The 13,769-nt window shown below is 41.7% G+C and overlaps 1 protein-coding gene across 4 annotated transcripts in view; it reads left to right on the top strand.

Moving 5' to 3' along the window:
* Positions 1-1,005: 1,005 nt before the first annotated feature.
* Positions 1,006-13,769, top strand: part of LOC125882808 (proline-rich protein 5-like) — a 31,578-nt gene continuing 18,814 nt past the window's right edge. The window contains exons 1-2 of one of the 4 annotated variants that reach the window (XM_049566679.1): positions 1,006-1,374; positions 7,986-8,075. In XM_049566679.1, coding sequence (XP_049422636.1) covers positions 8,050-8,075 — 26 coding nt within the window. In that variant the 5' untranslated portion in view covers positions 1,006-1,374; positions 7,986-8,049. Of the gene's footprint in view, positions 1,375-2,429; positions 2,667-7,985; positions 8,077-13,769 lie in introns of those variants that run through there. The other 3 variants (XM_049566676.1, XM_049566675.1, XM_049566678.1) reach the window with 3 other exon arrangements.

Genomic DNA, 13,769 nt, shown 5'->3' with positions numbered 1-13,769 from the left:
GCTAATAACATTAGCATGTTGTATTTGTGGGGAAAATGAGTTAAGTAGCCTATAAGACAGTTGTTTTGTTGACGAACCTTGTGTGGTGTAATGGAGCTGAATTTTTTAATGTTACTTTTGTTAAATGTTGCTGTTGTCCCTGGTTTTATAAGAGTAGAGGGAAAGATCGCTTGTTGCTAGGCTAATTTATACAATGTAAAATGCCATAGGCTTGTGCTAATAATGTTAGCATGTTATATATGTTTGGAAAACGTGTTTAGTATGAGACAATTGTTTTGTCGGGGCTCCTTGTGAGTTGTAAAGGAGCTGAATTTTGTAACATTACCTTTGTTAAATGTTGCTGTTGTCCCTGGTTTTATATGAGTAGAGGAAAAGCCCTGTAGCCGCTAGCTAATTTATACAATGTAAAATGCCATAGGCTTGTGCTAATAATGTTAGCATGTTGTATTTGTGGGGAAAATGCGTCCAAATAAAGACAAGTGTTTGTCTGTGAATGCTGCGAGTTATAGTTAAGCTGATTTATGTTCTTGTGTTTGAAATTGTCTCTATTAAGCCATGTTTAATGTGTGTTTAATGTGTGGTTTGAATCAACTAAACTTTACAGCACTTCACAGAAACCTCTGCCTCTAACTAGTGTTTTGGAGGTGTAACTGCAGAGTGACATAAGGTATGGCGTTGTTTCCACGCAGAAGCATAGCCTAAATCTCCCATTATGCTGTGACATGCATTGACTTTCATTCATTGTCTTTTATAATAGTAGCCTCATACTCAAAAGTCATGCCAATAGAGCCTGTTGAATCGAATTTAACTGAACTGAAAAAGACCAACATCATTTCTGTCTTTATTCTTCTTTTGTCTTGCCCTTTAGTTGTTACATGTATTATCACATACTTAAACACACCACACAAACACACAGGCGCAAAACCACCGACACTTTCCATAGGCTACATCTCGCACCCACCGACCCCTGCACACACAAAGCCTCATATTCTCACACCCACCCACCCACACACACACACACACACACCATCACTCTGTCACACTGTCGCTCTCTGTGACTCTCTCTCGGCTTCACCTTCCTCGCTTCCTCTCCCTCTCTGTATGACGCTCGCGCACAGTCCTGAGAGTCGCGCCGACAGCCCGCAGCTCGCGCCGGTCCTTCTCGCTCCACACACCTCGGATCTTTTCAGGGGAACGTGCGCAGCCCTCGCGCGCTGTTATCTGCGGCAAAGCGGTGGGACAGTGGAGTGTTTAGCACCGCGCAGACCTCCAGCCTTCACACACACATACAGGAGTTATTCTGGGCTCTTTTTCTGCGGGATTTAAACAGCGAGGACGCTTGGTGTTAAAGGAGCGAGGAAGACTTCTGAAAAAGTGAGTGTATCAGTCAACTCTGTCCAAACTTGACAAAAGCAACTGTCAGGTTTAAACTAATACAAGAATAAACAGCATAACTTTAAGCTGTTAGAGCAAATGAACATCTTATTATTGCCTTAAATCCTCAGCACTTTTACTTCACTTCACTTTTACTCATAGAGAACTTTGATTTGTCCCAAGGCGAAGTGTCTCTCCTACTAAGTATGATTAATGACTGTCTTCTGTACTCTAGGAGTGTGTGCATTGTATGAATGAACTGTATTGGACACTAGTTGCACACAGGTAGACAAGTAGCAGCCTTGAAGACTGTTGCAGGGCAGTATATCTCCTAAAAACACACCATGATATGTGCAGGACCTCCAACTGGTGGTTTGGTTTTGTGCCAGAGGCTGGTAGAGCAGACAAACCTGCTGCAAGACACAGACGACACTTAGTTTAGCACTTGTCTGGTGCAGGGTGGTAATTTCCCTGTTGCGTTGCCAGTCTGCTCAGTTGTGTGTGTGTATGTGTGTGTGTTGGAGCAGATTATGGGTGTTCATTTTCAGCACTGGAGTCCCTGATATCTGCTTACAATGTAAACTGTCTGCTGCTGGGAGAGAGGCGAGTGGAGGAGGAGGAGAAGTCAGGATTGTAAATGAGTGGGAGCTCTGCTGGTTTCATAACTTGAGCCACTCAGGCCAGAGGCTGAATGAGACTCACTCTCAAGCTCCCACAAGTGCAGTCTAAGAGCCATTAAGCAAGGCATCAAACCTCATTCAAGGGTGTGGAGTTAGTCCGGCAGCAGGCACGGGCGGATTATGAGTCAATAAGGCCCCTGGGCACAGAAATGCAAAGGGCCCCACCACCTCTTCTTCATGGCAGCAAGACATGCAGACTTTGGCCCTTGTTGAACAGAGGTTGCTGCTATGATAGCTTTATTGGTAGTGTAATGAATGTGGGTGTGGCTAAGGCACATGGGAGGAGGCAGGGTCAGCACTGATGTCACACTTGGGGGTTGGTGGTAATGACTCATTAGCCGCTATTAGCTGCACCTGGAGGGAGAGCAGGAGAGGCCTTTGAGCTGAGCAGGTATGCCATGAGGGAGACGCTGGAGGCAAGACATTCTGAAGACAAAAAGAGACTGAGAAAGTGTTTGACGCGTCACCACGAATTATCCATGCAAATGCACATTCAATCTGAACAAGAGCGAGCTGGCCGACTGGTCTGACGGAACGGCATCCAAGGGGTGTCCGGCGGAGCTGTACGGTCTGAGCGAGTTGGTCGCAAGGAGCAAGAGCTTTGGCCTGGCAGTGAGTCAACCACACACACCCCAGATAGGAGAGGTCACACTCACCCAAGGGAAGTCGAGGTACATTTCTCACATCTAATGTAACACATAGGGAGAGGCACTAAGTTACAGACTTGCCAGCCTTAGTTGATGATGTTTAACGAGCCAGGTTTAGCATAGTAGTATAATAGTTGTGCTGTAGTCCCCTCTTCATGCCGCTGCATTTTTACCCAGAGCCAAACTATGGCAGCATCATTCCCCTCCTGTGTGTGATTTTAGACTGCATTCCAGCATCATGGAATAAAAAGAGGCGTTAACTTACTTACTTAATTCTCTTCATCCCCTATGGGACATAAGGCTTCAGTGAGCTCTTTCCCTTGCATTAAATCCTTTGGAGCATGTTGCGCCTCTCCCCATGACAGGTTCATCTTCTCGTACTCCAGTGTCACAGTTCTGCACCAGGTGGTTTCAGGCCTTCCGGGTTTTCTTTTGCCTGATGTTGTCCATCTTAGGATGACTCTCATGAGGGGGCCCTGTTCCATTCTTAGCACATGGCCTAGCCATGCCAAACGTCTGTGTGTGTGATTTCCTTGGTGATGCTCTGGCTGCCTGTTTTCTTGTGCAGTTGAAGGGTGGAGATTTTGTTTGGCCTGAAGATCTGGTATATTCATCTGAGGCATCCACTGTCAAAGGCTTCCACTCTCATCATGTCTGTTTTGACCACTCGTGATGGGCGTAAAATGAAGCACAACTGCGTCGGCCTCTAGTGTGACCTATAACACGCATCTGCAGCTCTTGCAAACAATAATAATGGCATTAGCATGGCAATAACAAACATTTACTGTCCCTGTTAAATGGTGTCTGATTTCATCCTCTGTTCAGGGGGTGAGGAGCTCCCGGACCTCAATATCTTTCCAGTTTATGGACACCTTCAGCTACTGTTCCTTTTCTTTGAGTTAGCCACTAGCTGCTACCAGCTATTTTTAAATCTCCTGATGGTGGGTCACATGCCTAACACATCTTCAAACGTCACACCCGTGCTGCCCGTGATCCCATCCTCCTGGCCGTCCCATTCATACAGACATTGTTTTGGCGCTGTTTTTAAATTCATTCCCGGCTCAGAAGTTAGACAACTCTGTCCCCTCATCATTTGTTATATACAGAATGACGAGGTGGCATAATGGCGCAATATTCCCACCTTGAATAGGTAGCGTAGAAGGATCTTTTGTAATTATTTTACATCTCTTTGTTGTTGTGCTGCATATTTGTGGGTTTGTGTCAGTCTACTTGTGATTGTTTTGTGTGTCTTTGAGGTAATTCTATATCTTTTATTGTCTTTTTGTGTCTCTATGTGGACATTTTAAGTCTGTTCCTGGTCAGTACATGATAATTTGACATTTTATACTGTGCAAGTGAAGGCCACAGGGCCTCCTGACACTTTGGGCCCTTGGGCCAGTGCCCAGTAGGCCCGTTCAGTAATCCATCCACGGTAGCATGACATGCAGCACCAGGATTAAGTCACAGTGCATGTGTGTCATTCAATCCAAAGACCATAGGTGTAGATTGGTGTAGAGGGATGCAAGGGGACACGTCCCCCTCAATATTTGGAACACTTGCATTGAACTCCCTGAACGAAAACATAAAAGCAACAGAGGTCTTTAATTTTACACAATTAAAGATATTTACACTAAAGTCACAAATTGGTGCATAATAAATCCCCAGAATGCAGGAAATTAAGTGCATAAGTGCTGCAAAATTTTCTAGCAAATAACCCTTAAACTCACCATTTCATATGTGTCCCCTTCGATGTTCAAACAAAACCTACGCCCTTGCCAAAGACACTTCCTTCTGCAGAGCCAGGTGTTATTTATCAGAGCCACAGTGACATCCATCTGCCCTTAATATCATTCAATTTTTTTTTCTAACCACAAACAAACACCAGATATTTCTCAAAAGTGGTGCCTTTCTGGTCTCAGATTAGCTTGACTTCCTCTTTAGAGTGCTGATTCAAAAAGACAGTTCAAATTCATGTCATGAGATCAGGTTAATTCATGCCAAGACCACATTGGTCAACACACATGTGCTACACAGAGAAATTACAGAGAAAACTAGGTAGTAAAAATGAAATAAATAGATATGACAGACTAGGTAATTTGTATAACTGTGTCCACCAGGCAACAGCAGGTCACGTCTTATATTGCATAGCGACAAATACAATTTCCAGGAAGTAAAGCGTGAAGCACTGGGGAGTCATTACGAGCCAAGCAGACAAACACAGTACAGTTTTTATCTAAACAGACCCCACCATTACCCTGATCCTGGCCTCAACTTCACCAGGGTATTCATACAGTACGAACAGCACACACACACACACACACACACACACACACAGTATATTCGTAAATAAATATGTTTTATTAGATTTTCTCTAATTTTATGTTCAAGCCAGATCAAGGAGGAACTTTTTGAATGTTCCTCATGTGTCCCATACAAGAGCCAGTGAGAGCGCCATCTGTTTTAATGCCCCTAAACTGAGTAACTGATTGCCTCTGGATATTAGAATGGCAAGATCTCTCTGTATTCTCTATGTTTTTAACATTTTTTTCTTAATTTGGAGTAATGCCTTAGTTTTTAAGGAAGTATTTCACTGCTTGAAAGATGATTTTCATAAAACTGGGCTGTCTATGCAGTAGAAAGACACAAATACTTCCAAAAATGGTGCTACATGACTAGAGAAAACAAAGAAAAAGGGTTGTGACATTTGCTCAAAAAGCAGAAAACCTACAACAGCAGAATGGACTGCTACAGACAGGACCCCCAAACACTCCCACTGGTTGGTGACACAGTGTCCATTTTGGCAAAGAAAACAATATGGAAGCTATAAAAAGTGTTTCTGAGGACACCTTAGCCAAGAAACAGGCAATTCACTGAAAGAATCTTGGTTCATATTTCATCAGCACTGCTTGGTTTTACTGTTTGATCTCAGTATTCAGTCTGTGTCTTTACAGTACAGGAAACAGTATGGCACCCACTTCCTGTTCACAAACTCTTGTATTACAATGAAACAGCACTGCATATTTTACTGTTTGAATTTGGTTTGAATTTGAGAGACTGAAAGAGGGGGACTCTCTCTCAATCTGCTTCTATACTCTTTGTGTCCATGGTGGCAGGCATATGAAAATGCGGAAGTATAATCTGTAGTCCAAGCTACATCCTTAAAGCCAATGAAAGTCCGCTTGATGACGCAATTTAAACTGAGAGATGAACAGGGAGATTCGGGCAATGGTAAGATGGAAGGAAGTTTATCATAATTCATTTACACATACTACCCACATTGTTATGACACAAAGCTGGTTGAAAGAGTATCCCATGAAGTTAAAATTATTGATTGTAATGTTATTTTTCTCCTTTTTTTCTTTTATTGTTTCGACTTTTATTTATTGATTTTAGCATTTTAATGTTAGTTGTAATTTTTAGTCCTGCAAAATAGTATTTATTGTTCTTTATTTTTTATTTTATATTGCTTCAATTTTACTTCGTAAAGCACTTCAGGTTGCATATTTTGTTTATGTCAGCAAAGTCGAGTTTAATGTCACTTTGCTTGCATGCAAACTTTGCAACCAATTTTCAATTTTAAGTAATTCACAGACACTCGGTCGTCATATCACAGCTGTGGAGGAGAGAAAATGAGCAGCAAAAATTTGGTTTAGACAGTGATATAGGTCAGGAGGAAGCCTCAGCTTTACCCTGTTTGGCCCTGTACTACAAACCTGCCTGATACGTGTCATTCTATCTGTGTGTGTGTGTCTATGAATGTGTGAGTGAGAGAGTGAGTTGGGGCATTTGAGTTCGAGGCAGGATCAAATGTCTGCCACAGCCACTTTACTGTAATTTGATTAGAATACTGTGTCTTGTTAGCTAGACAGACACCTGTCTGCCTGCCTGTTTACTGTATTTTACTCCAACAGTTACAGAGCACATTGCAGCTTCTCTTATTTTTTGTATGTTTATTATGTTGTGGGCATTTTGCCTTTATACAATAGTGACAGTGGATATACAGAGAGGAGATGCAGGGACAGAGAGAGAGGCTGGTATGATAAGCAACAAGAGCCTGGGCCTGAATCAAACAGTGGGCATTAACAGCAAGTTTCTCAACTACTTGGACGTCCACAAATAAACGTAGTAGCAGCACATCTGATCATGTTACTATTTAATTTGCTGATGACATGGCAGTCAGTGGGTTTGATTCATGGTGATGATGAAACTAGCTACTGTAGGTGGGTAGATCAGTTGTGTCCGTCCAATTTTCTTCATCTGAACACAAAGAAAACAAAAGAAATCATTTCTGACTGTAGGATGGGTAACAACCAGCCCGCTCTTATTCCCAGCTTGTCAAATACAACCGTTTTTTCAATTGTTGGTGATTTCAGACAATGGAGCGGAAAGGCACCTTTCGCAGCAGTATGATACAGCATTATAAACTAAGACCACATGGCAGCGTATCATACCACCATGAAAGTACATCAGTTTAGTCAGGACCGCTTAAGTCAAAGAAAACTTTATTTCCTTTAGCAGTATTATATTTTACAGTATGGCTCTGTTCTGGGGCCTCTCTCCTTTCCTACGCAGAAAGATTAAGGCAGTGAGAGCACGCCTCTGCCCTTCCATGTGCAAACAAGGAAAGTCTGAGGCAGAGAGGGCAAACCTTCCTGTCCTTCCATGCGCCTACATGGAAAGCAGCCGCAAAGACCCCCAGAGACAGAACAGAGCAGCATCAATGACAAACAGAAATGGCATTGATAAGTCAGACACAGCATAAAAAGGAGGAGCTGGGGTGGAGGCGGGTTGCAAAGCAGCTTGCAGAGGAAGCAGCAACAGTAGGCAGGCCAGAGCAGTATAAATGGGGTGCCCTGAATGAGATTCGCCAATTGGTTGCCTAGAAAGGAATCATGTGATCTATCAGCTGACTCCTTTCCATCAATCAGCTGCTACGTCAGTTGATGGGGCTGTTTTTGCACTCAAGTCCCAAGTCAAGTCCTCAGTTCTAAACATTGAGTGTTGAATCCTAATGTGTATGTCCCAGTGAGCCCTGACAGTGTGACGGTGAGCCTGAAACTGAAGCAGCTACATCAAATAGAGCCATTATGAATTGTTATTTTTTACGCCTGTGCTCTTCCTACTGTGACATGTCAAAACATCTCCCAGGAAGAGGGCCAACTCACTCAGGTTTCAAACTAGAAAATCAACTCAACAAAAGTCCATTAAGTTTGTCACGTCAGGTGATTTTGTTTGAAGTCAGATGATGTCCTCGACCAGTAATTCAACTTGTTTCCTTTTTCAGATGCTGATTCGTCGGTGGTGGTTGCAGGCCGGTTGCTAGGTCGCAGCTGTCTGTCAAGGCTGACATGGAGCGAGAGGGCTCGTTTAGGAGGTAAGAACTCTCACACACAAACACACATACACACACACACACACACACACACACACACACACATCAGCCAGCAGGTCTCATTCACAGAGTCTCATTTCAGCTCCAATACTTTTTCTTTTCTCTCTTTGTCCCCGTCCTTTGGGACACACAAAGGTAGATGAAAGTGAAACACAAACACAGGCATACACTCACGCACATTCCTGAATGATCTCATTCATTCCTTCATTCATGCAAACATCCCCCTTATCCTCCTTTGTTTAGTAATTAGACCGCAGCATTTTCTCTCACAACTCTTCCTGTTGTTTCAGAGCCAAAAACAAGAAGTATCTAACTTCCAGGTTACATCAGCGGCCCTTTATTTTCCCAGATGTAGAAATATTTTAAAATATTTTCGTCTCAGCAGTGGGTTCTTTTTGCACCTCAGTGTTTACTCTGAGTCTCTGCTGTTTCATGCTGTGCATCATCCATTCTGCAGGAGAAAACTTTTGAGTGAAGTCTTTGTAGATTCAGTTGCACAAGGTACAGCACTGCACCTTTTCTGAGAGAATTCATCCACACTTTGACGAAAGCACTGTGTGTGTGTGTGTGTGTGTGTGTGTGTGTGTGTGTGTGTGTGTGTGTGTGTGAGAGAGCCCAGGGCTCCTGTTTCTCGCACTGACCTATTTATGCGGAGTTGAACTAAGATCCAGGTTGACAGACGGACCTACAACACACACACACACACACACACACACACACACACACACACACACACCTTCTCTCCACTTCCCTGCCATATTCTTTTACATGTCTCTGATTTTCCATCCTCTTTTTTCTCTTTCCCACTTTCTACCTCTTCTCTTAGCCCCTTCTTTTCCCTTTCTTCTGCTTCTTGTGTCCAAAATCAGTTAAAGGGTAAGTGTGGTATTTTTCAACCTGGACCCAATTTTCCCATGTGACCAGTGACCAATGGGATCAGTTGTTTTTAAAACTGGTTAAGTATTGAGCAAAAGGGCTGCAGCTGGCATCCGCAAGTTGGGCTGTTAAAATTACTTTTTATTTAAATGGAGTCTGGTGGAGTTGGAGTTGGCGATTTTGTGGCTATTTCTGGTTAAACAAAAAGGATCGTACTCTTCCATAAAAAGGTCTATCTCTGTAGGAATTCTTTCCATAATGTCGGAATAGCAGATGTAGCATGAAATTTAACAGTAAATTGACAGCGCACAAATGCCCCTAGTGGTTACATTGCAGCCTGTTTCATGGCAGCTGGCTGCATCCCATTAGTCACTTAACCCTATGGGTCCAAACGACGCATCATGCATCCAAATTCACACCTGTTCTTCTCTATTGATTTTCTCCGCAACCGTTCATCATAGCGAGAAGCCACGCATATCACGTGAAACAGGGGAATTGTAGCTTTCCACAAGGCCAAGCACTTGTCGGTAGTCCAATATTTTCACAGCGAAAAACAATGATAAATTTACACTAAAATTATGTATAACAGAGCTTTCATACAGCTCTGCACACACATTACTCTTGGATAGATTACTTGCGAATGCAGGCTCGCACAGAAATGCCACGATATCACATGAAAGTGCAGAAGCAGAGCTTTCCAGTGATACCACACACATCATTGTGCTGTCATCCCATCACGCTATAAATCTAGATTAATTGTCTACAAAATAAAAACCTGACAAATTTCTTTACAACCCGTTATACAGATCTTGTTATCAGTCACTTCATATAGTGAGGATCTTACCACGTCTTAGGCTTGCGTGTGTTTCTCCCTGTCTATCCACATTTGTAGTCCGGCTTTCAAGATGCAAATATCTCCATATTGTCCAGTTGACACTCCATCAAACTTTGTATGACAACACAAGCGCACTTCACCTTTGCGCACCCAGACAACTGCAGCCTAATTATGCATGCATGACAGGGCCGTAGTCACCATATACATTGAGGGGGACATGTGTCCCCCCCCCAGTGCCCAAAATGTCCCCCCAGTATATAACTGAAACTGAAAAACAACAACAAACTTTGTTTACTGCAAACAAAGTGGCAAATATTATCTTGGAGGACATCATTGCACTTGGTTGACTATTTTTCTATGATCTTAGATGTAAATATTGCATGTTTCTTTCAGATAAAACACATTTTTGACTTGTGAATGAGTCAATGGAATTTATTGCAATAATGATAAAATACTGGCAATCATGTCCGCCTGGCACAAACCACATGTTTTGGACAGCTGTGAAGTGACAGAATGTCCCACCATCATGGTTCTTATATTGCCAGATTCCAGAGAGTCTCCCCTCTTCATATATGGCAGAATATGTCTTTTTCCAACTTGCTATGGTGAGATACATGTAAAAACAGATTTGTTTTTTTCATTGATATAAAAATTAATATAAAATACAGGCACATAGGAGGACATGAAATGATGGCAAATCTGGTTAGCCCACATTGTCCTGAAAAAAACAAGATATAGCATGTGTATGTAGCCTTTATAATGACTGTGATATGAGCTTAAAAGTAAAGGCAGTAAAAATACCCCAAAAAACGCCTAGGGCCCATAGGGTTAAAGTCACTACCCACAAAGACATGGCAAAATATGGCCGAGGTTGACAATTATCAGACTTACCCTTTAAATTAATTTCAGTTAAATTCTGTTCATGTGAACAGTGTTCACTGGGAGTGGATCATTACAAATGTACTGAAGACAAAGAAGTAAAGTGAGTAATTCCACAGCAAGAAAAATTGACCACTGATGAGTGGAATGTGATAACAGCTTGAATACAACCTCTATTTGTCCTGGGCCACACACAGCCAGAAAAAGAGGAGGAGGAGGAAGTGAAATGTGTGTCACCTTTAAATCCTTCCTCTCCCTCTTGGCAGCTCTTGAACCTCAAAGGGTTCCTTTGTTCGCCTGGCACAAAAGCTCACATGGTCACATGGCCACCGGCTGGCACAGAGTGGCAAGGGGAGAAAGAGAGAAGAGGGTAGTGAATGAAAAAAGTTAAGGTAGGGGAAGTAGGAGAAGTTTCAAGGCAGAGAACTGAAACAAGAGAGAAAATGGTAAAAAGGGCGTGTGAAAGAGTGAGATAGAGAGGACAGAGACACTTGGTCCTGTCTTTCATCCACCTCTCGTTGTGTTCAGTGTGACACACTCATGGAGTGGGAGTATGTGGTGCCTTTTCAGTTACTGGAGTAAGTACATTATGGGTTAATGTGTGTGTGTGTGTGTGTGTGTGTATTTTAGGGGAGGTGTGTTGTATGTTTTCAACTTTTGCAGAAATTGCTGGTTTAGCAGTTATACTGAATGAATGAATGAATGAATGACTGGAAGTCTTTTTCATTCATTGGACAGCACGGTCAATGCAGCAGTAATATACAGAGTTTGCAGTCTGTACGTTTCTTGCCTGCGTATACACAGTACATGCATAACACAAATATACATATACTGTAGCCTACATAGGAGAGAACATTTTTCATTAACTGTACCGGACATATTAAGCAGTTTTACACTAGTTTCACTTTCTGTCTGCTGAGTCAGCTTTACAAAACACATTTTTGTACTTAGTTCCTCTTCTTCTGCACTTTTAAAGGGTCCTCACTGACATAATGCATTCCTATGCTGTACATATGTGAGACTAGATTTCGTCTTAGATTTTGATATTATAATATTGTCGGTGTTGTCTTTTCCTGGTTTTAAAGGCTTCATTACAGTAAAGTGCTGTAATTTTCCGAACTTACCAAACTGTTCCCACTGTTGTATTAGTTACTTTTAGTCATTAAATTGACCTTACTGATGATTATTTCTCAAAAATCTCACCGTGTAGATACTTGTAATGTCAGACTTCTTTACTGATGTTTGAACTGTCTACAACCGCTGTAAATCTACAATAGCAATTTAGTACATGCTTTCTGGTCATGTGGCACTTTTCACTGTTTCTCTGAGGCTTCTTGGAAATTTTGGGAACCTGATCCACTCATAGCTTTCCTTGGTGCAACTAGCTCCTTATCCTCAGCTAGCATATATCAAAAAATGGATTGCAAAGAAGTTAATTTTACGAGTGTGGAAGATGGAATCTGTTTCCACATATAATTTATGGGAAACACATTACATTTGGAGAGACTGAGATTCTACAGTGAAGATAGAGGTGTTGTGTTTGATCAGATTTGGGAAGGCGAAGGCTGATTTAATAATATCTTTTAGATGAAGCACCTTGCTGTGTATATTTTTCCTTTTCTGTATATGTAATTTTTACTACTACTATTTTGTACTAAGCACTCTGCTGTTACATACGATGTGCCTGTTGGCTTTGTTTTTCCTATCCTCTAAAAAGCCATAAACACATATATATTAAATATTTTGTAAAAGCACCAATTGTCAACCTTACAATAGGGGCCCGTATAGTATCAGGGATCCCACTGGCCTTCATCTTCAAAATGTCACACAAATTAACACGTACCGAAGAGGGAGAGACACAAGAAGACAATAAAGTGATGCAAAACAACCACACAGAGACACAAAATGACTACACTCAAAATCACAAATGCATAATGACTGCAAAGTGACGCAAAACAACAAGGGGGAGAGACAAAATCTTTGTTTCGCTCCTGTGTAGTAGAGGTGATAGGGCCTTTTGCCTTTCTGTGCCTAGGGGCCCATTGTCTCGTAATCCATCCATGCCCTAACGCATATCTCAAACCAAAAGTAAAACTTTTTGAGGAAGTAACAACAGGCAAAAATGTCCTCACTTTCTCCTTTCCAAATATTGTATGTCCTCAGAGTCAAGGTCTAAACCTCAACAGACATACATGAGCAACCACACACACACACCTGTGTATATGATGAAATCATCTACTCTGCCTTTTAGTGCTGAAGCTGAGGTTACTCTTCGCTGCAAGTAACAATTATTGTAATTGTCAATTAACTTTTTTTTATCAATAATTGTCAGAAAACAGTAAAAAACCAATTTCAAAGAGCTCAAGGGGAAGTCTTTAAATAGTTTGTTTTATCTGTCAAAAAAAAACAGTCAAAAAATCCAAAGTTAGTCAGTTTATTATCTTTTATGACAAAGAAAAGCATCAAATTCTCACATTTATGAAGCCTGACACCGTCAGATGTTTGGCTTTTTTGCTTAAAAAGTTACTAAAACAATTATTCAATTATATAAATAGCTGCCAGTTTATTTCCTGGCGATCAGCTAATCGATTAATCGACCAATCATGGCACTTCCAATTCCAAGTTTCTGTTGATGCCCACATGTTGATGTTTGTTTCTTTTCCATGGACCAACCTCTTAATATTTAGTGCATCTCCTCTGCCTGTTCGTCCCTATACAGTCCTCCTCTCTCCTCTTCTTCCTTGTCAGTCTTTTTCTGTTCTGCTCCGTTTCATACCTCCTTAGTTCTTCCTCTCTCTTGTTCTCTATCCCCTTGTCTTACTTCTCCTTCTTTCTCCACTTCTCTATGCAAAAGTTCCTCCATCAAACTGACTCTACACTTCTCCTGATCGCTCTCCCGCTTATCTCTCTACTGTATGTTTCCAAAGCAGTATAGTGCATAAGCTTGTGTAAACATTAACAGATGGCTAATAAAAAGTAATCACCCATCAATAAAAGCGAATGCTATCAGCCATTAAAATCAGAAGGAATGATTGTGTTTTTCGTGCGCAGCAGTTGTGCCTCACTGTTGTACCTTTTCTCTCTGG

Source organism: Epinephelus fuscoguttatus, linkage group LG22 (assembly GCF_011397635.1).
Source record: "Epinephelus fuscoguttatus linkage group LG22, E.fuscoguttatus.final_Chr_v1".
NCBI lineage: Eukaryota > Metazoa > Chordata > Actinopteri > Perciformes > Serranidae > Epinephelus > Epinephelus fuscoguttatus.
This window is presented reverse-complemented; position numbering and strand designations above follow the sequence as displayed.